The sequence below is a fragment of the Cricetulus griseus genome, chromosome 10, assembly GCF_003668045.3.
Source record: "Cricetulus griseus strain 17A/GY chromosome 10, alternate assembly CriGri-PICRH-1.0, whole genome shotgun sequence".
NCBI classification, from domain to species: Eukaryota; Metazoa; Chordata; class Mammalia; order Rodentia; family Cricetidae; genus Cricetulus; species Cricetulus griseus.
Window position 1 is genome coordinate 14,987,805 of NC_048603.1, and position 23,839 is coordinate 15,011,643.

Consider the following 23,839-nt stretch of genomic DNA (forward strand, 5'->3'; position numbering starts at 1 on the left):
CCCGCTCTCCCGCTCGCCCCCCGCTCGCCCCGCTCGCCGTCGCTGCAGGAGGAGGAGGAGCGGCTGCTGCTGTCGCCGCTGGCTGCCTCGGGCGCAGGTACCGGGGCCGGGCGGGAGCCGGTGACACCTGCCCTGCGGGTCCCCACGGCCCGTGCAGCCGGACGCGGGGGGGCGAGCGGCCTCCCCGCGGGCGATGCCGGCCGGAGGGCCCGGGCCGGGCCTGTGTGGCGGCGCCGGGGATGCTCGCGCAATCCGGTGTCCCTGTGGGGTGGGTGGGGTGGGGTGGGGGGGACACGACGGCCACGTCCTAGCGAGGCCCGGATGCGGAGCCTGGTTAGGAAAAGGTGACGTCCTTAGCGGGGCGCAGAGGAGTCGGTCCGCGGGGTGGGCGAGCGTGCGGGGCGGGCGAGCGTGCGGGTGACCTGTGCGCACTTGTCACCGCCCCGGGGACCCGTGCACGGTAAGGCAGGGTTTGCACCCTTTCCGCCGCCTCAGGTGATCATGGATTTTCAACACCTGACACGTTTGTCTCCTGACACTCACTGTCTGGGGAGAAGACATTTATTTATTTATTTATTTATTTATTTAATTTATTTATTGGTTTTTCGAGACAGGGTTTCTCTGTGTAACTTTGGAGCCTGTCCTGGCACTCGCTCTATAGACCAGGCTGGCCTCGAACTCACAGAGATCCTCCTGCCTCTGCCTCCCGAGTGCTGGGATTGAAGGCGTGCACCACCAACGCCCGGCGAGGACATTGATTTACTCTTTTTTTTTCTTTAATTACTACTCATATTTACATATCCATCCCCCCCCATTCCCTCGCCCTCCCTTCCTCCCATGTTTTCCCCAAACCATCCCCCAACTCTCCCCAGGGATAGTGAGGACCCCCACCAGGGACCTTCAAAGTCTGTCAAATCGTTTGGGGGAGGGCCCAGGCCCTCCTTGTGGTATCTGGGCTGCAATAGCATCCCTCCGTGGGGAATGGGCTCCTGACATTTACTCTTGACAGTGTTTAGAATGTAGTCATAGGCTGGCACCATTGAAGAGTAACGCTTCTCACGCTCCAGAACCGAGCACTGGTAGCCGGGCACTTCCCAGGGCGCTGTCAGGGGCCTGGTGGTTTTATGGTACAGTAGCAGCCTGCTGTCCGGGTCAGTGAAGTACCGCTTTAACATCTCCGCAACAACCTTAACAAGTTGCCTTATCTAATTTGCAGATGAGGAAACTGAGGCACGGAGTCTAAATTAGCTTGTCCAAGTCCAGACAGGTGGCAAAGAGCTAAGTGGGATCCGAGACACCCCCCCCCCCCCAAGACCTCACTCCCGAATCCCATTTCTGTTACTTTCCAAACGTAGTGTCCCTGAAGATTTTGTTTGTTGATACAATTTGTAGCCTGAAATGATTTAAGACCTCATGTGTGTGACAGACAGTATGGGAGAGCCTGTACCGCTGTCCTTTGTAAAGGGGGTTTAACGAGAAAACTAGTTTGTCCTTTAAACCTTGTAGTGATTGTAGTAAGATGTTTCTTTTCTCTTTTACTCTTTTGGCTTTTTAGGGGGGGCCCACCACCCAGTTCCCAAGTACGTCACACAGAGTCTTATTGTTGCTCATGAATGTCCGGTCTTAGCTTGGCTTGTTGCTAGCTAGCGTTTCTTAAATTAACCCGACTACCTTTTGCCTCTGGGCCTTTTCTTTTTCATACTTTTACTCTGTGGATGGCTGGGTGGCCCCAAATGCCCTCCTCTCGTTCTTTAATTGCTCCTCCTTTTTCTCATTTCTCCTATTTATCCTCTCTGCCTGCCAACCCCGCCTATCCTGGCTCCTGCCTCACTATTGGCCATTCAGCTCTTTATTAGACCATCAGATGTTTTAGACAGGCAGAGAATCACAGCTTCACCGAGTTAAACAAATGCAGCATAAACAAAAGTCACACAACTTAAAATAATACTCCTCCACAAGTGATACTAAAGTTGAATGTCCAGGGTCCTCCTGTTTTAGTACAGCTCGACTTGAAGCAGAAGCAGGTCTGTGTTCATTTACACACATTAGCTGTGTGTTCGTTGATTGTATTTTCACGGCAGTTCTAGTGAGCTTACCTTGCACATTCGGCATTATGCCAAACAAAGATTTTTTTTCCTCCCACAGTAAGCTAATGTTTTACAGAACACTGGGAAGACATAGGAGGAAATTGTCACATAATAAGGAATGAAGGATTCAGGGCACATTCTGCAGAGTAAATCGAGTTACTGGCTGCAAGGTCAAGGATTTTGGATGTGAGACTGGAAATGGTTATTTCCCAATCCCAGAGACTGGGGCTTGGAGAGCCTGTCTTAACTATGGTTGCGATAAAATGCCTCTGCAAAGCAACTTAAGGGAGAGGGCTCGTGACTCCATGGTGCTGTCTGTCATTGTGGAGAATTAAGGGTGGCAGGGACTTGAAGCAGCCGCGGTCAAGAGCAGAGAGCATACTAGAGTCAGCATCGTCGCTGACTCTGCTCCATCTGTCTAAGGCCCAGCTGTTGAAATTTGTGTGCTGCCACAGGGTGGGTTGTTCCATCCTGATTGACCCCACTGAAGAAATCAAATCCCTCATAGGTGTGCCCAGAGGCTAGCAATCTAGACCCCCCCTCACTGTGACCCCTCCCCAGGGACTTCCTTCTTGTGTTGACAGCTAAAGCTAACCATCACCAAGCCCCAATTCACTTACCCGTCCTAGGATTTAAGAGTTGCGAGGTCAAGGTTCACACAGCACACATACAGCCTGTCTTTTGTGGTGGATCAATTCTAAGAACCAGGGACATAAGGGTAAGTAACCCACGTCCTTGATCTAATGGAGCTGACGTTCCCTCAGAGAAAGATGGGGATAATAAAACAATCTGTTTAAAAATGGAAATATAGGGCTGGAGAGGTGGCTCAGAGGTTAAGAGCACTGACTGCTCTTCCAGAGGTCCTGAGTTCAATTCCCAGCACCCACATGGTGGCTCACAGCCATCTGTAATGAGATCTGGTGCCCTCTTCCGGCCTGCAGGCATACATGCAGGCAGAACATTGTATACATAATAAATCTTTTAAAAATATGGAAATATATCCAGTTAGATGCTAGCAATTACTAAGAATAAAAATGAAACAGTGAGGGGTAGGAGGTGCCGGTCAAGGAACTTGCTCAGTTTTACAGTAAGAAGCAGAGGGAATACACCCAAGTGAAACTGAAGGCAGGCAGGGCGGCCCTCCCGCTGTTGGGGGCAGGGGAGTATGCAGCAAACACAGAAATTGAGAAAACACACTGTTAAAAGACTAACAAGGAGCCCGCTAGGTTTGAGCAGAGGGAGAGAGAAAAGAATGGAGCCTGAGGCTGAGTGGATGCTAGGAAAGGCTTTTACTCATGAAGAAAGAGATGGTAGAGGGATTCGAGCAGAGCGAGAGGCCCTGAGTTAATGTGTTCAAGCAAAGATGGAGTCAGAGAGGCCAAGTTAGGAGGTATCAAAGTCATTCATTGTTCCAAGACCTCCCCCATGGATGCCTGAAACCTTCAGTGACACCAGGTCTTATATACAGTGTGGTATTCTCCTTTATATTCATGCATATGATAAGATTAATAAAGTAGTCACACTAGGAGATTACCCACAGTGATAAAATAGGACGATTGATAGCATTAAGCTGCAATAAAAGTTGCGTGCATATGGCCCCTGCCTGTTTAGAAGTGTATACATATTCACCATCTCCTCATGGGGTCTGAGGTGATGAAATGCCTGCACGATGAATGAAGCAATGATACAGGCATTGCGACATGGGCCCCGAGCATTGCGTTACCGATACTGTGGCCACTGATCTATACTAGTCCAGGTGGCAGCTAAATGACTGAGGTAAACAGGACCTGCTGAGCGAAGTGGTGAGTCATGTCTAGGCTGGAGCAGAGCTGGGTGGCTCAAGATTTCACCATACTATTCAGAACGGTGTGTGTTCTCTCTAGAGTCGTCTTCCACTTACCTTTCGGACTGTGTTTGACCTTGGGTTGTTGAAAGCAAAGAAAGTGAAAGCATGGATTAGAGGGATTTGTATAGTGTTCGGCAGTCATATTCTAGAAAAGGACTGGCTGAGAGATTGAAAGCAGACGTGAGGCCGGGAAACACACGGAGCAGGAGTCGGGTTTAGTTTTAGCCGTACCTGAGGTGCCTGGTCAAATAGATTATTAGAAACTGGGGTTCGAGACAAAGGTTTTACTGGAAACAGAAGTTTAAGTAGTTATCAGAAAGGTGGTTCCTTGGCCAGTTTTTACTCAACATTGCAAAATTCCTGATATAAATGAATTAAAAAGAGGAAAGATGTATTTTGTTTCCAGTTTAGAGATTTTGGTCCATCGTCTTCCCTCTGTTGCTTCTAGAGCCTTTGTGGAACAAAACATCACAGAGATGGGAGCTGGTGGCAAGGCTTGTCTCATGGAGAGATGGGGGAGAGAGAGAGAGAGAGAGAGAGAGAGAGAGAGAGAGAGAGAGAGAGAGAGAGAGAGAGAGAGGCTCCAAGTGACTGACTTCCTCCAGCGGGATCCACATGCCGAAAATCTCACAATCTCCCCAAATAGCCCCCCCCCAGCTGGAACGAGCCTTCAGTACCTGTGGTGGGAATACTTCATGCTCAAACCATAACAGGTTAACGTCACGAGACTGTGGCACCCTGACTAAGGAAATGAGAGAATAGAGCTGTGGGACCTTTTATGCTCGTGATTGATGAGATTAAGAACATTAGAGGCCTAGGGAGGGGAGGCGCTTTGGAGGGACGTGGTTAAGTGTCCTCCCGTCCCGCTGGTTTGACAAGCCAGGCAGATGGAGTTGAAAAGGGAGGATGACAAAAGGGTCCCAGAACAAGGTTGCGATGCTTGCCATACACGAAATGAGCTGTCATAAACAGAGGCAGTAAAAACACCGTAGCACCCAGGCACACGCACCCTGTAGACTTGAACAAGGTGGAGACAGATGCAGACACTAGCGTGCTATGTGCTAGAGCCACGCTGCCTGTAAAAAAAAAAATAGCTGTGGCCGCACATGTCTGTTAAATTTTAAACATGACGTGCCTGGCTGTGGTAACTACTGTACAGCTCTGGGGTTTACCAAAATTGCTTAAAATCTTTCATCTAAATTATCGCTGTAGTAAGCTCGAAGAGCAGCGATGGCCGAAGGAAGGAGAAGGAAAGAATTAGAGCAGAAGCCTGCGAAACTCAAAGTGGGAAACCAGTAGCCGGGGACCCCAAAGCTGGCTCCTAACCCTAACCCTGAAGAGAAAGGGAGGACACAGATCACTAACAGGAGTGAGCAGGCCTGGCGGTCTGTGCTTGCAACCCCAGCGCTTAGAAGGTGGAAGCAGGAGGGTTGTGAATTTGAGGCCAGGCTAACCTGGGCAGATAGAGAGACGCTGTCTCACACGTGTATGTGAATGAAAGGCCGTCATTGCATTAGTGCTGGAAACAACCTCATTTGCCAACTCAGGAAAGAGCATCTACCAACCTGCAGCCGACACTGTACTTAGTCAGTGCTGAGACTTTCCCACGAGGTCAGATGCAGGACAGGCGTCTCTCACCACTGCTTTTCAGTGTGGTGGGAGTCCTTCCTAGCTGTGGTAGAACACAAAGATTATAGTGTTCAGGAGGGAAGACATGAAGGTTACATGATCCCCTCCGCAGAAACACTATCAACAGGCTGTCAGTAACCACCGCCGCCGGGCTGGGATGCGGCCTCAGAACAGGAGAGCCCAGGCCACTTGGGAGGCCACAGCAGAGGCACGGTATTGAAGAAAGGAGTGAGAAGATTTTTTTTTAGATTTGGTTTCTCTTCTGCCCTGGGAAAGATATAATCGAGTGAGTGAAAAGGCAAGTGGAAAGACAGACTAGAAGAACATGTGTATAAAAACCATGCCTGAGAGCCGGGCATTGGTGGCGCACACCTTTAATCCCAGCACTTGGGAGGCTGAGGCAGGCGGATCTCTGTGAGTTCAAGACCAGCCTGGTCTACAAGAACTAGTTCCAGGACAGCCTCCAAAGCCACAGAGAAACCCTGTCTTGAACCCCCCCCCCCAAAAAAAAGCCAAGCCTGAGGAGGACTGTTACCTAAAATGTAAAAACTCTTAAAGCTGAACAAATAGAATTTAACCCAGTTTAAATGTGGGATGAAGACTTTGGTGACTGGTCTTGGCTGTTTTTTTTTTTTTTCCCCCAGTTATTTATTTCGTGTGTATGTATGTGTGTGTACCTGGGGCACACCTGTGCAGGTCAGGACAAGAGTATAGGAAAACTCTCCAGCATACGCTACCAAGGGAATGCAACCTCAAGCAGTGCTTAAGTGCCGTTCTCCACCTAGTAAAACGCTTAAAACCCAGAGCACGAGTCGCATGGGAGGTTGTTGGCAAGAATGTACGTCAGCAGCCCAGCATCAGGGTGCTTGCTTGTGATCCCACCCCAGCCGGGGGCAAGAGTTCATGTCCAGCTTAAGCTGCGTGGTGAGGTTGACCTCAGAAGACCAACGTCTCTGAATGCAGCTTAGTGATTGAGTGTTTGACTGCCCAGCAAGGCCCTGCACCATGAAACAAAGTAGAGATTTTCCAGGGTCTTATTCATTACCAATGGGAAGGTAAAACAGTACAATCCACGCTGGAAAACAGTTTGATGGTTCTTACAGAAATGAATGTTTCTGCCACACAAGCCAGACGTTACATTCCTTGGTAGGAGTCAAAAACATGTCCACACAAAAACCCGCACGTAGGTATTCACAGCCCCTATGTTCAAACTAGAGCAGGTGTGGGATCAAGCAAGCTGTTCTTCAGTGAATGAATGGATTCTCTGACTGATACACCCGACCTTGTCCTATCACCCGGCACTGAAAACAAAGGAACCAGTAACCAGGTTAGACGATAGAAGATGCCGATGCCGAGCAAAAGCAGGGGGAGACTGCGCTGACCCTCAGAGGCCGGCCTTGAAGCTGACGGGAGGACCACGCTGACCCTCAGAGGCCGGCCTTGAAGCTGACGGGAGGACCACACTGACCCTCAGAGGCCGGCCTTGAAGCTGACTGATGGGAGGACCACGCTGACCCTCAGAGGCCGGCCTTGAAGCTGATGGGAGGACCACACTGACCCTCAGAGGCCGGCCTTGAAGCTGACTGATGGGAGGACCACGCTGACCCTCAGAGGCCGGCCTTGAAGCTGATGGGAGGACCACACTGACCCTCAGAGGCTGGCCTTGAAGCTGATGGGAGGACCACACTGACCCTCAGAGGCTGGCCTTGAAGCTGACTGATGGGAGGACCACGCTGACCCTCAGAGGCCGGCCTTGAAGCTGATGGGAGGACCACACTGACCCTCAGAGGCCGGCCTTGAAGCTGACTGATGGGAGGACCACGCTGACCCTCAGAGTCTGGCCTTGAAGCTGATGGGAGGACCACACTGACCCTCAGGGGCTGGCCTTGAAGCTGACAGGAGGACCACACTGACCCTCAGGGGCTGGCCTTGAAGCTGATGGGAGGACCGTGCTGACCCTCAGAGGCTGGCCTTGAAGCTGCTGATGGGAGGACCACACTGACCCTCAGAGGCCGGCCTTGAAGCTGACTGATGGGAGGACCGTGCTGACCCTCAGAGGCCAGCCTTGAAGCTGATGGGAGGACCGTGCTGACCCTCAGGGGCTGGCCTTGAAGCTGATGGGAGGACCACACTGACCCTCAGAGGCTGGCCTTGAAGCTGGCTGAAGAGACTTGGCAACAATTGTGCAGGCAGATGTCCCCGTTTGGAGGTGGTGGTGGGGTGTGGCTAAAGCAGAGACTGAAGGATGTAACAGAAATATCATGAAGTGGGGAGACGGGGGTGTTACAGTGTCGGAGGGGGTGTTACAGGGTCGGAGGTCCTTGTGGGTAGAATCCGGGTGGTGGGAGTTCAAGTCCAGGAAGGCAGCGAAGGTGGAGATGAGGCTTGGGGGCTCCACGTGTGTCTGTTTCTGCAGTGATGTCACACACCTAACGTCACCTGGTAAACAATAATTGAAAATGAGACTCAGCCCAGTGCAGATAGTAGAACGATGGCGTAGGGGGCCCTGTTTGCTGGGAGAGACCTTTACCAGCTGTCTCGGCCTGAGGCATGGCTTTAGTCTGTCTTTGTCTCTTCTTAAGCCTCTGTAGATGAAGATCAAAATGTCTCCGATTTCAGGTCATTTTCCAGGACCCAGAACTTGTGCATTCTGAGATATAATTTGTTCCGTGTCCTCAAAAATAAGCAGCGCATTGTAATATTTGAAGCCCATGAGGTCGTCATCTTTTGAAAGCCTTTTAAAGAACAATTTTCATGTCACAGTGATCTTTTCTGAACAGCGTGGTTCTCTCGAGTGCCAGAACAGAAGTTGAAAGTAGCAGTTGTTCCGACTTTCAAATAAAGGATTGTTAAGTGTTATAGTTTGTCATGCCCCTGATGACAGGTCCTACAGAACATTTTAAAAACGAGGACATTCACCGTGCTATTGGCACGCTCTTTAGTATTACGGTGCAAATGACTGAATATCGAGGACCTTCAGCTGGTGGTGTCTGGGTCTTCACTGGACAGCCCAGCGCGTCCAAGCAGGAGACCCTTCCTCAGCCCCAGACGCTTCCTGAGACACAGTGGGTCGGAGTACGGCTGTTGAGCTGAGACCGCAGCAGTCGTTCTCCCCAGTGTTGCCACAGTGACCCGTGAGCTTTATAAGCCTAGGAACTTTATAAGTTCCTAGGGTGGAGGCTGGAGAGACGGCTCAGTCTGCTCTTCGAGAGGATCCCAGTTCAGCTCTCAGCACCGTGTCAGGTGGCCCTAAACTCCGGTTCCTGGGGATCCAGCACCATTGACCTTTGTACACATGCACACACTACCCCCACCATGTGAACATAATTCCTGGGAACTACCCGAGGGCTTGCCAGCCTGTGTTCCCATCTCCGAATGATTCCCAGAGTCCTCTGGGAGACTGAGCGCCTGATGTGTTACCTTACTAAGAGACTATGTGGCTGACACTCAGAAGGAAATTGCCGGGACTCCTTGCTCGTCTCCTTGAGATGATTATTTTGCCGGAGAAACTCTGGAAACTGCTGGACCTGCTCTGCCTCAGGGTTTTGGCGTTTCCCACTTTTCACCCATAGAGTAGTTCCCAAGTGGCAACATGTAGACAGTCTTCTCTACTTCTGCCTCTAATCTTATTCTTACCCCATAATCTGGGCTTGGAAACACAGGACAAAGAAGAAATCCCGTTTTTCTTTCTTAAATCCAGACTGTGGCACTCATTCCTACCTTCACTATCTGGTATCAGAGGATGACTCTCAGCTCCAAGAGAGGAAAGGGCCAGCGCTCCCCCCTGTAAAGCCCGGGATACCCCTTCCCTCCCCTCTCAGAGGCTGTGAAACATCCACCACCTGTGTGGAGGTCCCTCTCCCATAAGCCGTTTGAAATGGCTTTTGGGTGAAGTTGGCTGCTCAGCCTCTGCAGCTGCGTTAGGTATGTGCGGCCAACAACAGAGGGCTCCGGGGTGGCGTGTTGCCCCAATAGGACGGTCTGTGAGAGTTAGCTGCTGGGTTTTTAGGGTCTGTGAGGGTCTCCTGGTGTTATGGGAAAGTAGGCAGTAGCCAGACAACCTCAGGATCATGCACTAGACCCTCCCCAAAGTGTGTGAGGGACGATGCCCTGCCTCTGAGGTATGGGGGGGAGCGCCTGTGCATATTGTAACTCTTGGTTTCCACGCTCACAGCAAGCGTGGCTGTCTGCAGACTAAACTAAGCTGAGGACTAGATTGCCCACAAGGTGGCGCTGCTGAGCCACCTGAGCCACACTGTGAAAGCAGCTGTCCCCACAGCCTGACCTCCTCCCGGGCAGTGTACAGTGGGGCAGTGTACAGTGTACCGATTGACAAATGCAAAGCCGCGTCAAACGCCACGTACTTACACAGCGAAGATCCTAGAAAACAAAGCGTTAAACTATCCAAACTAGCAATTACTGCTTTCATGAAAATTTTATTTAGACTTATTTAAACCTGTTATCTTTTCTAAAAGTTGAGTTGTGACTAAACTCACGCCATTAAATAATTAAATAATAATGCCGGAATATATCAGACAGCCCTCTTTAATGTTTTTGGTTTCTTGCTGGAGGAGAAAAAAAAATGGGTAATGGTTCACTTGCCGCAGATGTAAGAAATACTTAGGAACAGCAAGTCCAGGAAGTCAGTCACTTCCTGACAAGTAGAGGATATTTCCAAAGATTTTGTAGTTGTTTTTCCACAAAAACTTACTTTGTGTTCAGTGACAAGGTTTCTTCAGAACACTTGCGCCCAGCTACTTCCTGTGGAGCACGGGACACCGCAGACCTTCATTGTTCCTGGGATGAGGGGGTCCCTTTGGAATGTGCGCATTAGACTTGGGCTTCCTTGTACGACTCTTTGATGGAAAGGATTGTCAGTTGATCATGTGATAAGGGTCTCATGACCAAACCTAGTGACCTATGCCTGCACCTCACATGTTACAGGCAGTTGTTCACATGATCAGACATAGGTGCAGGAATTCTCGTGGTTTTGCTTTGATTTTGCTTTTCAATAAGCTTAGTTCCCTGAGGGCATCTACTAAGTACCTCCTGATTCACCTAGTTTAAATTAGCTTGTGAATGTCAGCATAGTGCAATGGCCCTTTGAGAAGTATCGTTCATTAATTAATACATTTCTAATTAATCTTCCCCTTTGCTGTGTTAATGAAGCTTTAATTATGAAATAAATATCGATAGGATGGCGTTGAAATGATAAATCTAGAATTTTAGGGCTAGGATGTAGTGCGGTTGGTACAGTTCTTGCCTCAACTGTGGGAAGCCCTGGCTTCGTTCCTTAGTTCTGCATGAACTGGGTTTGATGGCACATGCCAGCTACACAGCCACACTGGGAGGCCAGCCTGGGCTACATAAGGCCATGTCTCAGAAGGGGCAAAGGACTAAAATGTTAGAAGGGCCACAGAATGTGAGCACTCTGAAGTTTGCATGTAGAGTGTAAGTGTTTCTTGGCAGCAGCTCCGTGATCATCTAAACATGGCTTACTCTGAATGTCCGTGTTTTTAACCTCAGAGGACAGCTCTAATGTCTTCCTTCCACGGTGCTGGGCTGTGAACAGTTCTTTCTCAGCTTTCTTACACCAGGACTTTCAGAATACTGGCAACCGATTCTCCTTTTAAGACCCCATGGTGGTGGCTGGACACTCACTGCTCTTGCAGAGGACCTGAGTTTGGGACCCAGGACTGGCTTAGGACACTCACAGTCTCCTGTAATCCCAGATCCAGGGGATCCAACACCCTCTTCTGACCTTCAAGGGCACCAAATACACACATATAAATAAAAATAAATCTGGTTTTTTAGGAAATAATTAAAAATACCAAGTAAATACTTGCATAATTATCTTTTTAAAATGTGTGTGTGTATCTTTTTAAAAATATTTATTTATTATGTACACAGTGTTCTGACTGCACGCCAGCAGAGGACACCAGATCTCACTGTAGATGGTTGTGAACCACCCTGTGGTTGCTGGGAATTGAACTCCGGTCCTCTGGAAGAGCAGCCAGTGCTCTTAACCTCTGAGCCATCTCTTCAGCCCCCGCATAATTATCTTTATTTAGGAGAGATAACTCGAAGATTAGACTCTCACATTTTAACCATAGGATTGATCAATAGAAATTTAATTCCCAAGCACTTCTAATACAAGAGTCCTAAAAATAAATAAGCCTTTAAATCCAACTTAGTTTAAGATGAACACACACAGACTCTTGAGGCTTTCACAGTGACACCATGCTTGCTGTCACAGTAACAAGTGAGCCATAAAGAGAGGACCTGAGTTTCATAGCCACAGGCACCACTGGCCTCACCTGACCACAACTGTCATCCACCTTAGATCTATGATAATAGTCAGCTGTCCATCAAAAACGTGTATTTTTAACTTCTCTTAGGCATGATTTAAAATGCCAATGAACTTGAGCCTGGTTAATAGGAAAAATAAGAGGCAAACAGCTTGTGATGAGATTCACTAGGAAAACTGTGACGCATGCATGTAGTATAGTCACCTTCACCCACTGAAGCTGATTATAAGATGCCAGACACATGGCTGCAATCTCGAGGACACACAGGAGGTGGGGGCAGGGGGATCAGGTCAACCTTGACTACATAGTTTTAGGCTCTTCTGGGCTACATGAGCCTGTCTTAAATATTGTTATAAGGCAGTGTTAATAGTGGTGGACGTTTCCAGAATAGCAAGTAAAAGGGTTTAACGTTGGCGTGTGTGCCAACTGCTTAATATACATGGGAATAGAAGAGAAGCAAACCTGGAGGCCCACAGCACCCAGCTGTTGGACGTCTAGCTGATAGGAGGATGGATGAGTTTTCTTTGTTTGATTTATTTTCTGGACACTTGACAGTGAAACATAGAACTGGTCCCAGGAAGGCTGAAACTTTAGCCCTACGTAAGGTACACTCGGGAAAAAACCACGGGGCTCTCCTGCATCTATGTGTCATGAAACATCAGTGAGCTGGGCGTCATCCTGCCTCTGCCAGGATATTCAGACAAATAACACCCCCGTCTTGCCCTCTAGAAACGTGGTCTGAGGTATAAGACCACCATGAGCAAGCAGTGAAGTTTCTTCTTTCTATGGAATGTGCTGGGGTTTGAGTCAAGATCAGTGCTCCACCCAGCTGGCCCCACCCCCTACGCACGAGTTCTGCACGAGCCATTTGCTCTGGATTTCTTAATTGAATGTGTAGAGTTGCATGGCAGTTAGAAATATTATGGACTAGATACAAAGCTTCACTCTGCCATAGTGTAGCAGTGGTGGGTTCACTGACATCTCCGGGCCTCTGACATGATTAAAACCACTCTAGTAGGAAGAAAAGAGGCTGGGAAATGGTGGAATTCCTCTTACGTGTTCCCTTGCCTGAGGTCTGTGAATCTGTGTAGACTTGGGTTATGAACAGTCACTGCTGACTGGGAGACCCCGTGTTATGAGTAGTCAGTGCACAGTGGCAGGATTGGCTGGCTCCCTCAAGCTCTTACCATGTGGCTCTTCAGGCTGTACTCTGTCTGGAAGCCACTGGATTCCTTTAAAGAGATAACAGTAACCAACAGTGCACAGAAAATGCAGGCAGGCTCCGTTTACCACAGCACTGTTACCTTATGTTAGACGATGTGGGCAGTGAAGATCTGACAGCACCGGGTTTTGTTTACATTTTGCTCCCGTGTCTTAGCTTCAAACCCCTTCCAGTCACTCTGTAGGTATGATGTCACCAGTGCATTTGAACCGGGAACGTAACACGTAGTCATGTCTTTCCCAGTGACTTTCAAGATGAAAAACAAATCGATAGAGTACGTGCAGTTGAGGTTGTATATAGAAACAGATTCAAGGCCATCAGTGCAGTCTGCACTGCGACAGAGCAGCGTCTTCTGTTAGTTCCTGGCCACCAAAAATTTGATCCTGGAACTTCTGCACATTGATCCAAGGCCTTGGATCCAGAGTTTGGGATATAAATGGAACAGCATGGCCGATAGAACTTTCCATCAAGTCAGTGGCTCTCAGGCCGATAGAACTTTCCATCAAGTCAGTGGCTCTCAGGTTTCCACCCAAATCCCCTTGCTGGTTTGTTGTTTTGGTTCAGGGTTCAGGTCAGAGCTGGTTGGCATGGGGGAGCTACGTGACAATTTCGTCCCACAAAATGAGTGACTTCATCAGCGCCACACAGGGCAAGCGTTCCAGCTGTGAGGCTGCACCCCAGACTTGACCCCATACTCCTGTGACAGTGCCCCCATGTCTGCCTCTGTGCCCATCCCTGGGCTGGCCTCATGCACCCTGCCCTGCAGTCCAGGGCCCATATGCAGGGCAGGGTGCTCTCTGGGGCTTGGCTGCCTCCACCACAGGCCACTCATGTTCTAGGCTGTTGTGTTCTCACTCTGCCACAGGCCAGTTCTTTTTCCTGGGGGTTTTGTCACCCCACTGCTGGAAGCCACTCTCTTACCAAGAGGTGGACATGCCTTGCAAGCTTGCCTCAGCGAGTCAGGGCACTGTGCTCACGCTCACTACCGTGACTGAGGGCTAAGCCCTGCCCGTTGGTAAGAGCTGACTTTGCTCCCAGGCAGTGCAGCGCCACACATTGTGTCATGGCCGAGCTTAGACAACTTCCAGCAACAAGAAAACTGTCGCTGCAGTTCTGAGGTTCCTCCTCTCACGAGCCAGGGTTCACATCTCCTCCCTTCTGCTTTCTCCGCCTCAGAGCCGACCCTCTTTGTGTGTGCTTGGCTTTCAGAGCCACAGTCAGGGGGTCTCCCTCAGCCCTTGCTGACATGAAAGCTGCTAGTCAACTTCGGACACTCTGGTCATTGTCCCTCACTTTGCATTTGGGATGGTTCTTGTTAAGTATATCCTCTGGTAAATTCCAAAGGCTGGGTCCTACAGAGTTGTCTGTAAATAGCTTTACCCTAGAAAAATGACTCCAAAGATGACTTTGTTATATCATTCTTTGTGTGGGAAAGATGACACCAGTGGGCCGGGCATTCTTTCAAAAGTCAAAAGTGTTAGGTTTTCTACTGCTCACCGGTTACATCCCTAAGCACCTAACCTAGAAAACCAGAAGAGCCAGCTTCATACAGCCTTCCCAACAGCCCTCCTGACAGCCTAGTGTGCGCATGGCTCTGAGTGACAGGATGGGCTTGCTGCCAAGCCTGACAGCCAGGTTAGATCCCTGGTAGAAGGAGAAAACAGACGTTATCCTTGGTTTCCTCATACACACCCTGGTGCTCTGATGTGAAGGCTAAATTCCAGTCACAACTCAGTGTCCTTCAGTAGCAAGCTCATCAACCAATGGTCTGTCCATCACAAGGAACAGCAGAGTAAAAGGGGCAGTCACAACCGTATGTGAAGAGACTCGTGCAAGTGAAAAGGAGCTGGGCAAAGGCCCATGTGTGGTACTGTGCGGTTTCTCTTGGGCCGTGCTCTCGTGGTTACAGAATTGGAGGGCACGCAGTGTCTTCTCCAGGCTGAGAAGACAGAAGGACAGCACATGGCACGACCAGTGTCATCAATGCAGGTGTCACATTCATGGTGACTTTGGTATTTGGACCTTATATGCAGCCAGCTAACAAGGTGCATCCCAGGCACTTGGTGAATTTTTCTTATGTTGCTCTTTTGTGAAACAGAATGGTGGCCCAGCTCCGTGCTTTCACAGGGCTTGGTCAGACTTGAGTGGTCAGACAGGGTACACGTGTGTATAGGAGGCCATCCACGTGGGCCCAAGGGAAGCATGAGGGTGGGCAACACATGACTTAAGTGCCAGGCCTGTCAGCGGGACAGAAATTAGAGTATCGAGTTAAATCTAGTTTGTTTGCTTTATACAAGCTTTTCTCTCTCTTATGTATAGTATTTTCTTTTTTTTCTTTAATGATTTTTATGTTAAGATTTATTTATTTATGTATATGAGTGCATTATCTGTATGTATGACTTTATGCCAGAAGAGGGCGTCGGATCCCATTACAGATGTTTGTGAGCCACCATGTGGGTGCTGGGAATCGAACTCAGGACCTCTGGCAGAGTAGTTGGTGCTCTTAACTGCTGAGCCATCTCTCCAGCCCGAATAGTATTTTGTTTACAAATGTGCTTTTGTGGAGCTGGGGGGTGTCATTCAGAGGGTGATCCCTTGCCTGGCTTGCGCAAGACTCTGGGTCCAAATTCTGTGGCCCTGCAACAGCTGATTACCCGGAGTTAAAGGTCAGCCTCCATTGATGTTGTGCAGAATGTGCGTTCAGAGTTGAGAGGCTGAGAGTGACTTGCAGAACCCGGTTTGTCCCCTGTCGATGGATGACGACACCTCGGTGACTCTGTGCTGCCACAGTCCCCATCCTTCCTTCTCACTACCTGAGAGCCCAGCAGTCGCTTGGGTGCCCTGGCACATTGCTGCTAAACCGCAGGCCGTCTGGGGAGTGTGCACAGGACCCTCGACCTGCTTGTGCGTCACAGACCTGTACATTCTTTCCCACGCTGCTCCTGGGCTCTAAGAGAAGTTCCTTGTCATTGTCGATGGTTCTGCGTGCAATGCTGATGTCTTTGCTGACCTTGTTAGATGTGTTCTGCTGCAGGCTCCTTCAGTCTGTGAACCTTCACTGAGAACTGTGGCCTGCGCTAGGGCAGGTCACCTCCCTGACCAAGAGGAAAGCGCCGTCTGCCTGTGGGAGTCTTAACTGGGGCTGAGGTGAAACAGCTCATCCAGGACAGAAACCTACCAACTTCCTTTCTCACCTCATGGGACAAGAAGGGCCGCGTCCTTGCCCAGCCTGGGCCACTCCACAGGTTTCCAGTCTGCACGCTAGAAGACCTGGGTCAGGACACCAAGTAGATAACATTTTGAGGATCATTACTTACAGAGCATAGCCGCCGTGTCTCTTGGACAAAGACAGGACAGTTTGGGTTTGGGTTTTGTTTGTTTTGGGCCCGAATCCAGTGAACAGTGTGTGGGGGGGCGGGGGGTAGAGAATACTCACACAAAACTGTGAACTATTTTATTAAATGAATTAAGATGGAATTACTCCTTTATTAGATAGGTTAGAAGACAGCCACCATGTGGAAACTGGGCCTTTCTAAATCTTAAAAATAGTTTTCTAGGTTTATTTTAAGTGTATGACTGTTCTACTTCCGAGTTTGTCTGTGCACCAAGTGTGCGCCTGATGCACACAGAGGTCCAAAGAGGGCTTTGGACTCCCTGCAGCTGGGGTGATGGATGACCGCAAACCACCATGTGGGTGCCAGGAACTGAACCTGAGTCTTACTCAAGAGCAATAAGTGTGCGTTCTCTCTCTCTCTCTCTCTCTCTCTCTCTCTCTCTCTCTCTCTCTCTCTCTCTCATGGTTTATTTATTTTTAGGAGCTTTGTGTCTGTGAGGGTGTTTGACCCACCAGCACTGGAGTTACAGACAGTTGTGAGCCGACATGTCAGTGTTGGGAACGGAACCCAGGTCCTCTGGAAGAACAGCCAGCTGCTCTTAACAGCTGAGCCATCTCTCTAGGCCTGGGGATTAATTTTTAAGAATTTATTATTTCAGCTGGGTGGTGGTGGTACACATAGCCTTTAATCCCAGCCCTTGGGAGGCAGAGGCAGATGGATCTCTGTGAGTTCAAGGCCAGCCTGGTCTACAGAGTGAGTGCCAGGATAGCTAGGGCTACACAGAGAAACCCTGTCTTAAAAAAACCAATAAAACAAAGCATTTAGTATTTCAAGCTGTCAGTGGTGGCTGAGGCAGGAAGAGTGAGAACCTCTAAGCATCACGCTGTGCTGTAATCAGTGTTTCTCATCTTGACCTCTGCCTAGAGGCATCTGTAGCAATTGCTCACCCTTGTCATGTTCTCTGTCCCTCTCCAGAAGGTCCCTCCTTCTGTCACTGCTTTGGGTCAAGAAGCCATCATTTCCTGTCCACTGGCCTACTGATGGATTGCTTGCCTCTAGTCTTTCCTGTCTAACTGTCTACATTCCTGTGCAGGTCATCTGTCTGGAAGCCCAGGAAGACCACACCGTCTCCTTGGCCTGAAATCTGTAGGGGTTCTCATGGACAGTCAGGGATAGTAAAGCTTACCTCGATGTTGCTATGGTTACACAGCCTGCAATAAACACCCCATGTTGACACCTGCTCAGAACAAGTCCTCGGGATGTATGGGCTGAGAGGTCGAAGCCTGAGAGCTCCAGTCAGGCAGCCCAGCCTGGAGAGCTGAGAGCCCTGACAGACTCAATGCAGTGGGCCTCTGCACTCCCGGACCCTCTCGAGAGGGGATGGGGTGGGACAGTGGATTGGCCTAGTACCAGAGCCATTAGTGTTCCAAAAAGATTTCACCTGAGAAACTGCAAGCCGAGCCTGCCGGTGAATAATAGCCTCCTCTACAGGGGAAGCATACAGAAGACAAGGACCTGAATTTGGTGACCGGGACTCATGGTAGAAGGAGAGCACGGACTCCCACAAGTTACTCTCTTGACTTCACACACGCACCATAGCGACACACACACACACACACACACACACACACACACACACACAGATAAATAAATGTTTTTTGTTTTTTTGTTTTTTTTTTAAAGAGCCTTGTCTGAAAGTCTATGCCTTTTTGTTTTCTCTTCAGAAGTTTCCTTTGGGAGACTTTCTTCTTAGATGAAGCCAGGAGCGAGGGCAGAGCTTGTGAAGCCGGGCATCTTGCGGCTAAGGCAGGTAGTACCAGGCTCGGCTTGGGTCTGTTCAGGTGTGATCTCTCTGGACACTGAGGGGCCTTGGTACTGGGGCTGCCTACTGTGTGCCTAGCCTCCAGGAGTGTCAGGCTGCAGAACCCTCGTGGAGTGGGGGTTGGGCGTCCTGTGGGCACAGCGGCTGTTGCTTTGACTGTCTCTCTCATCACTCGGTCCTTACATGCTGGGAGTCTGGTAAAAGCAAGCATTGAGGTAGTGAAACAGCGCAAGAAGGATAATTCTGTAAAAGTCAGCTGGTTTAATGATGTTTTTAATACCAGTGTATTAATTCCTTTCACTTTTTAAAATGAAGTCTTGGCTGGACGTTGGTGGCACACGACTTTAATCCCAGCACTCAGGAGGCAGAGGCAGGCGGATCTCTGTGAGTTCGAGGCCAGCCTGGTCTGCAGAGTGAGTTGCAGGATAGGCTCCAAAGCTACACAGAGAAATCCTGTCTCGAAAAACCAAATAAATAAATAAATAAATAAATAAATAAATAAATAAATTCTTAAATTTTGTGCCTCAAATACAATTGCTATGGGTTGGATTAAGTCTGCTCAGTGGGCTTTCTCAGTGGTCCTTCTGTTTACTCTAGAGTGTCTCCTGTAAGAAGCAAGTGTGTGAAGGAGAGTCACAGGCGTTTCTGATGCCATGAATTGAAATTTAAGCAATTATATTTTAGCTTCAAAATCTTTCAGCACTTTTTGTGATCAAAAAGTAAGAGCTATTCAGTAATGTAATTGCCATTTTCATCTGGCAGATGTGAAGAAAATACAATCTTTTAGCAGAAAATAAAACATAACTGATAATTTTGTGATTATTGTTTGTTTGGTGGTGAAATTTATTCTGAGGAAGAGGCCAAGAAAGATCAATTGTGTTTCTCTGACTGGATTACCTTTGGCCTCATCTCTCACTGCAGGAGTGTCCATCCACCACAGCCGACAATGTCCTACGTTTTTGTGAACGACTCTTCACAGACTAATGTGCCCCTGCTCCAGGCCTGCATTGATGGGGACTTCACCTATTCCAAGCGGCTTTTGGAAAGTGGCTTCGACCCAAACATTCGTGACAGCCGGGGCAGAACGGGCCTTCACCTCGCTGCGGCCCGAGGGAATGTGGACATCTGCCAGCTGCTACATAAGTTTGGCGCTGACCCTCTGGCCACAGACTACCAAGGGAACACCGCCCTCCACCTTTGTGGCCACGTGGACACCATCCAGTTCTTAGTTTCCAATGGACTCAAAATTGATATTTGGTGAGTTTCTGGTGCCTTTGAAGCCAGGTCGATTCTTCCCATTAGTTGTTAGTGGTGCAGGCTGGGGTCTGACCCCCAGGTGATCAGTGGTAATGACGAGTTCAGGAAGGCTTCGAAGACTGAAGCCTTATTAGGGGAGTGAGGGAACCTGAGATCAGCCCTGGAGCATTCACGCGCGCACCTGCGTGTGTGTGTGTGTGTGTGTGTGTGTGTGTGTGTGTGTGTGTGTGTGTGTGTGTGTGTGTGTGTGTGTGTGTGTGTGTGTGCGAGCACACGTGTGTGTACGTCTATGTGTGTGACACCGTAGCTGGTTTCGCTTAACTAATTGTAAAGTATAATTCGACAAGAAGAAGGATGAAGGCTGTTTTTATCTGCTTGTTCTAAACTCACAGGTAGCTCTCAAAAGCTCTAGTCTCTTATCTTCATTTTTTATTTCTTATTTTTAGATTTTCCCCAGCCGAGTATTTGTTGAGCACCCCTACCCCGCTCCAACCCTCCCGTGTCTCATTCATGAAATAAGTAGGTCAAGAGGCCACATAGTGTATGAAGGACAGGGCTGGGATTTGGACCTAGTTCCTCCACAGAGCTCATGTGCCGTCATTTGGTCTTTTGAATTGCGTCCTGGCGTCATCGTGGCTCTGGGGCCCGAGTCCTCTTCAGGCTGTTCACTTGAGGACACCATGGGGTTTGGTTGTGTGGGAAAGGCCAGCTCGTCTCAGTGCTGAGCTTGAACTGTTGGGCTGCAGGTTCTTGCTGCCCTGGTGCTCTGGGGCCGTGGCCACCTGGATGGGCCTGACAGCATATGTTTCTGTGACAGCAGGACAGATTGGGGCAGGAGCTGACATGATTTGAGGTCTGTTCTGTTCTTCCGATGCTCAGTGCTCAAGGCAGCTCTTTATTCTTAACCTTCTATGTCTGTGTATATAAACGTGTGTGTGCAAGTGTACATGAATATATGTGCACAGTGTGTACAAAGGCTGAGTCTAGAGACGTGTGCGTGTGCACATACATGTGTATCTATACCTGAATATATGTGCACAGTGTGTACAAAGGCTGAGTCTAGAGACGTGTGTGTGCACACATACATGTGTGTATCTATACCTGAATATATGTGCACAGTGTGTACAAAGGCTGAGTCTAGAGACGTGTGTGTGCACACATACATGTGTGTATCTATACCTGAATATATGTGCACAGTGTGTACAAAGGCTGAGTCTAGAGATGTGTGTGTGCACACATACATGTGTGTATCTATACCTGAATATATGTGCACAGTGTGTACAAAGGCTGAGTCTAGAGATGTATGCGTGTGCACATACATGTGTGTATCTATACATGAATATATGTACACAGTGTGTACAAAGGCTGAGTCTAGAGACGTAGGCGTGTGCACATGCATGTGTGTATCTATACATGAATAATATACTCAATGTGTGCAATGATTGAGTCTAGAGTCGTAGGCGTGTGCACATACATGTGTGTATCTATACATGAATAATATACTCAATGTGTGCAATGATTGAGTCTAGAGTCGTAGGCGTGTACACATGCATGTGTGTATCTATACATGAATAATATACTCAATGTGTGCAATGATTGAGTCTAGAGTCGTAGGTGTGTACACATACATGTGTGTATCTATACATGAACATACTCAGTGTGTACAATGACTGAGTCTAGGACTGGGCTTTCCAATTCATCTCTGGGATGTTCTCCTTTTCCTTTTATTTACTGTCATTTGTTCTTTCTTTTTCCTGAATGCTCTTTTTTTTTTCTTTCTTTCCTGGAAGGAAAAATCCAGTAATTCACATGTCTGATTCCAGCTTGCTTGGGTCTGCTCTGGGTTTGACTTGTGAACCATTGGCCCACGCTGTCCTGGCTGACGGGGCACCAATGGGAGCTAGCCTTGTGGCGCGGTCCCTGCAATGACTTTGTTTTCGTGACCTTTTTCAGCAACCATCAAGGTGCCACCCCCTTAGTTCTGGCAAAGCGGCGGGGCGTGAATAAAGATGTCATCCGATTGCTGGAGTCTTTGGAGGAGCAGGAGGTGAAAGGCTTTAACAGAGGCACGCACTCGAAGCTGGAGACCATGCAGACGGCGGAGAGCGAAAGGTACGAGGACACAGTCATGGATTTAAGTGGTCACCCAGCTGCTTTGTGTTCTCTTACTTCATATTTGTGCTGCGGCTTCAGGTTACAGTTGTAAAACTTGCCCTAAGTACCCGGTGACCACAGCCCCATAGCGTTTAGTTAGCTGTGCCACAGCGGCTGCGTTGGAGAAGAGACAATTGAAGGTAGGGGTGAGGGGAGGAGCTTCAAAATTTTAAGTATGGGTCACAAGAATGGGCTTTATTAGAGAGGGATAAGACAAGTTGGGTAGCATGGGGGGCAGGTGATCACTTCAAAGGAGGGTGGTGCAGCCCTGGGAACAAGCAGGAGGGAGAGAGATGGATTCTAAACACCGGCGGACTCATCAGTCATTGAAAGTGCCTTTGCCAGGCTCACACCTGTGATACTGGAAGGCAAGGCTGAGGCGGGAGAAATGCCACAAGTTCTAAGCCAGCCTGGGCTACATAGCTGTCCTGACCCGCAGGACGTCAACCTGGGGCAAGAGAGTCAGGGATAGGGCATGGGGACAAGAGACGCAGAAAGAATGACCACAAGACAGGATTCTGATCAACTGGCCAACTTACTTTTCTCAGGTTAGCTTATATAGTCAGGATATGGGGAGGGGCAGAATGGGTTGTTTGTGCACCAGGTGTTGGTATAGGCAGGATATTAGGAAGCCACAAAGAGGATGTTTGGCAGGGTAAAGAGTTCATGAGTAAGAGGTCCTGGGAGGGTTGCCTAGGTGGCTGAGCCTGTGGGTGGAGGACTGGGTCAAGTTGTTTCTTTTCTTGAGCTGAGGTTCTAAGGAGCTGCTGTGTAAAGGTTAACTATGTGGCCTGCCAAGCATGGCCTAGGATCTCATGCCAAGCCCTGAGATTTGGCTCCCAACATATTTTGTGGGTGCAAAGATGCAAACTCCAGTCCTCATGATTATACACAAGTGCTCATAACTCAAACAAATGAGAAAAAGTAGCTGTAACATGAGTTGGAAGTAACGAGATTTGGGCTCCTCTGTGTAACAGAGCTCAGATATGGTGGCTGGCAGGATCCTCAGATGTGATCACTTTTCATCTAGCTGTGGTGGGGAGCACGGTGGGGTCAGTGTGGAGGTCTGCACAGTGCCCCTGCTCTCTGACCCCCACGGCTTGGCAGGCACCGCCAGAGGCCAAGTAGGAATTCGTGGCATGGAGTCTGGTGGGCTGCCTTAGTGTTTCAGCTTTCAAATACTCAATGAGGTCAGTTCAGGTGCCTACTACGGGCTGTCTCTCCCGGCGTTTCTGTGGGAACATAGCTGTGAACTGGGGTCCAGTCACCCACATACCATTTGGACCACGAGGGTCAGCATTGCACAGCCCAACAGCCCACCTCGGATGCCTTGGCAGCCACCTTCCTTCACTGTCTGCTGGGTCCCACGGTCTCACCAAGCTCTGCTTTGTTAGTTATTTAAGCACTTTCCGTTGTCCTCCAGGAGCCCAGGGGGTTTTACTGTGAGCTGGGGAAGCCTCCAGTCCTCCAGAAGCTGACAAGCAGGGACGGGGAATCAGGCATTCATAGCCCTTTCTTTATTCTGCAGGGATCAGAGTCCATATGCCAACGGCACTTTTAACAGATACATGAAACTTATTTTCATCTTTCTGTACAATAATAGCTTACTTTAAGCTTTTTTTGAAAAAGATTTACGTGTGTGTGTGTGTGTGTCTGTCTGTCTGTCCGTCTGTCTGTCTGTCTGTGCATTTGTGCATGCTGTATGTATGTCTGCACTAGTGGAGAGGCAGATTTGGGTCCAAGGCATCTGACAGTCACTCTCCACTCATGCTTTTGAGGCAGGGCCTCTCCTGGACCCAACCTCATGTTTTCCACACTTCTCCCCCTCCCTTGGAGCTGGGGTTAGGGGCGTGTGTGGGATGCCTGGTCTGTTAGGTGGCTGCAGGGATCTAAGCCCCAGTCCTCGTGATTGCACACAAGTGCCATTTCTCCAGCCCTAAGCTTTGTTAGTGTGAAAAATATTTAATAATGCAAGTTTCTCTTGATGCTCTTTGGAGATCTCATTTTGATACTGGCCAGTGCGTCTGTGTACCAGAAATACACTTGGGATTTATTTTGCCTGATGTGATTGCAAATTAACTAAGGCACGATTGGTTGTTTGAGGAGCTTGGGAGCCATATTAGCCCCTGCCTTCCGAATACTTGTCGTGGGGATTTGTGTTACTTACAGCCCTTGGATG

General features: G+C 49.0%; 1 protein-coding gene across 2 annotated transcripts in view; it reads left to right on the top strand.

Annotated features, from left to right (window-relative positions):
• The window catches only part of Ankrd46 (ankyrin repeat domain 46), a 29,119-nt gene continuing 5,280 nt past the window's right edge, over nucleotides 1-23,839 (top strand). Inside the window, exons 1-3 of one of the 2 annotated variants that reach the window (XM_027431492.2) lie at nucleotides 1-97; nucleotides 19,171-19,506; nucleotides 21,460-21,618. In XM_027431492.2, the coding sequence (XP_027287293.1) occupies nucleotides 19,196-19,506; nucleotides 21,460-21,618 (470 nt within the window). In that variant the 5' untranslated portion in view covers nucleotides 1-97; nucleotides 19,171-19,195. Of the gene's footprint in view, nucleotides 98-6,873; nucleotides 9,487-19,170; nucleotides 19,507-21,459; nucleotides 21,619-23,839 lie in introns of those variants that run through there. The other variant, XM_035449615.1, reaches the window with a different exon arrangement.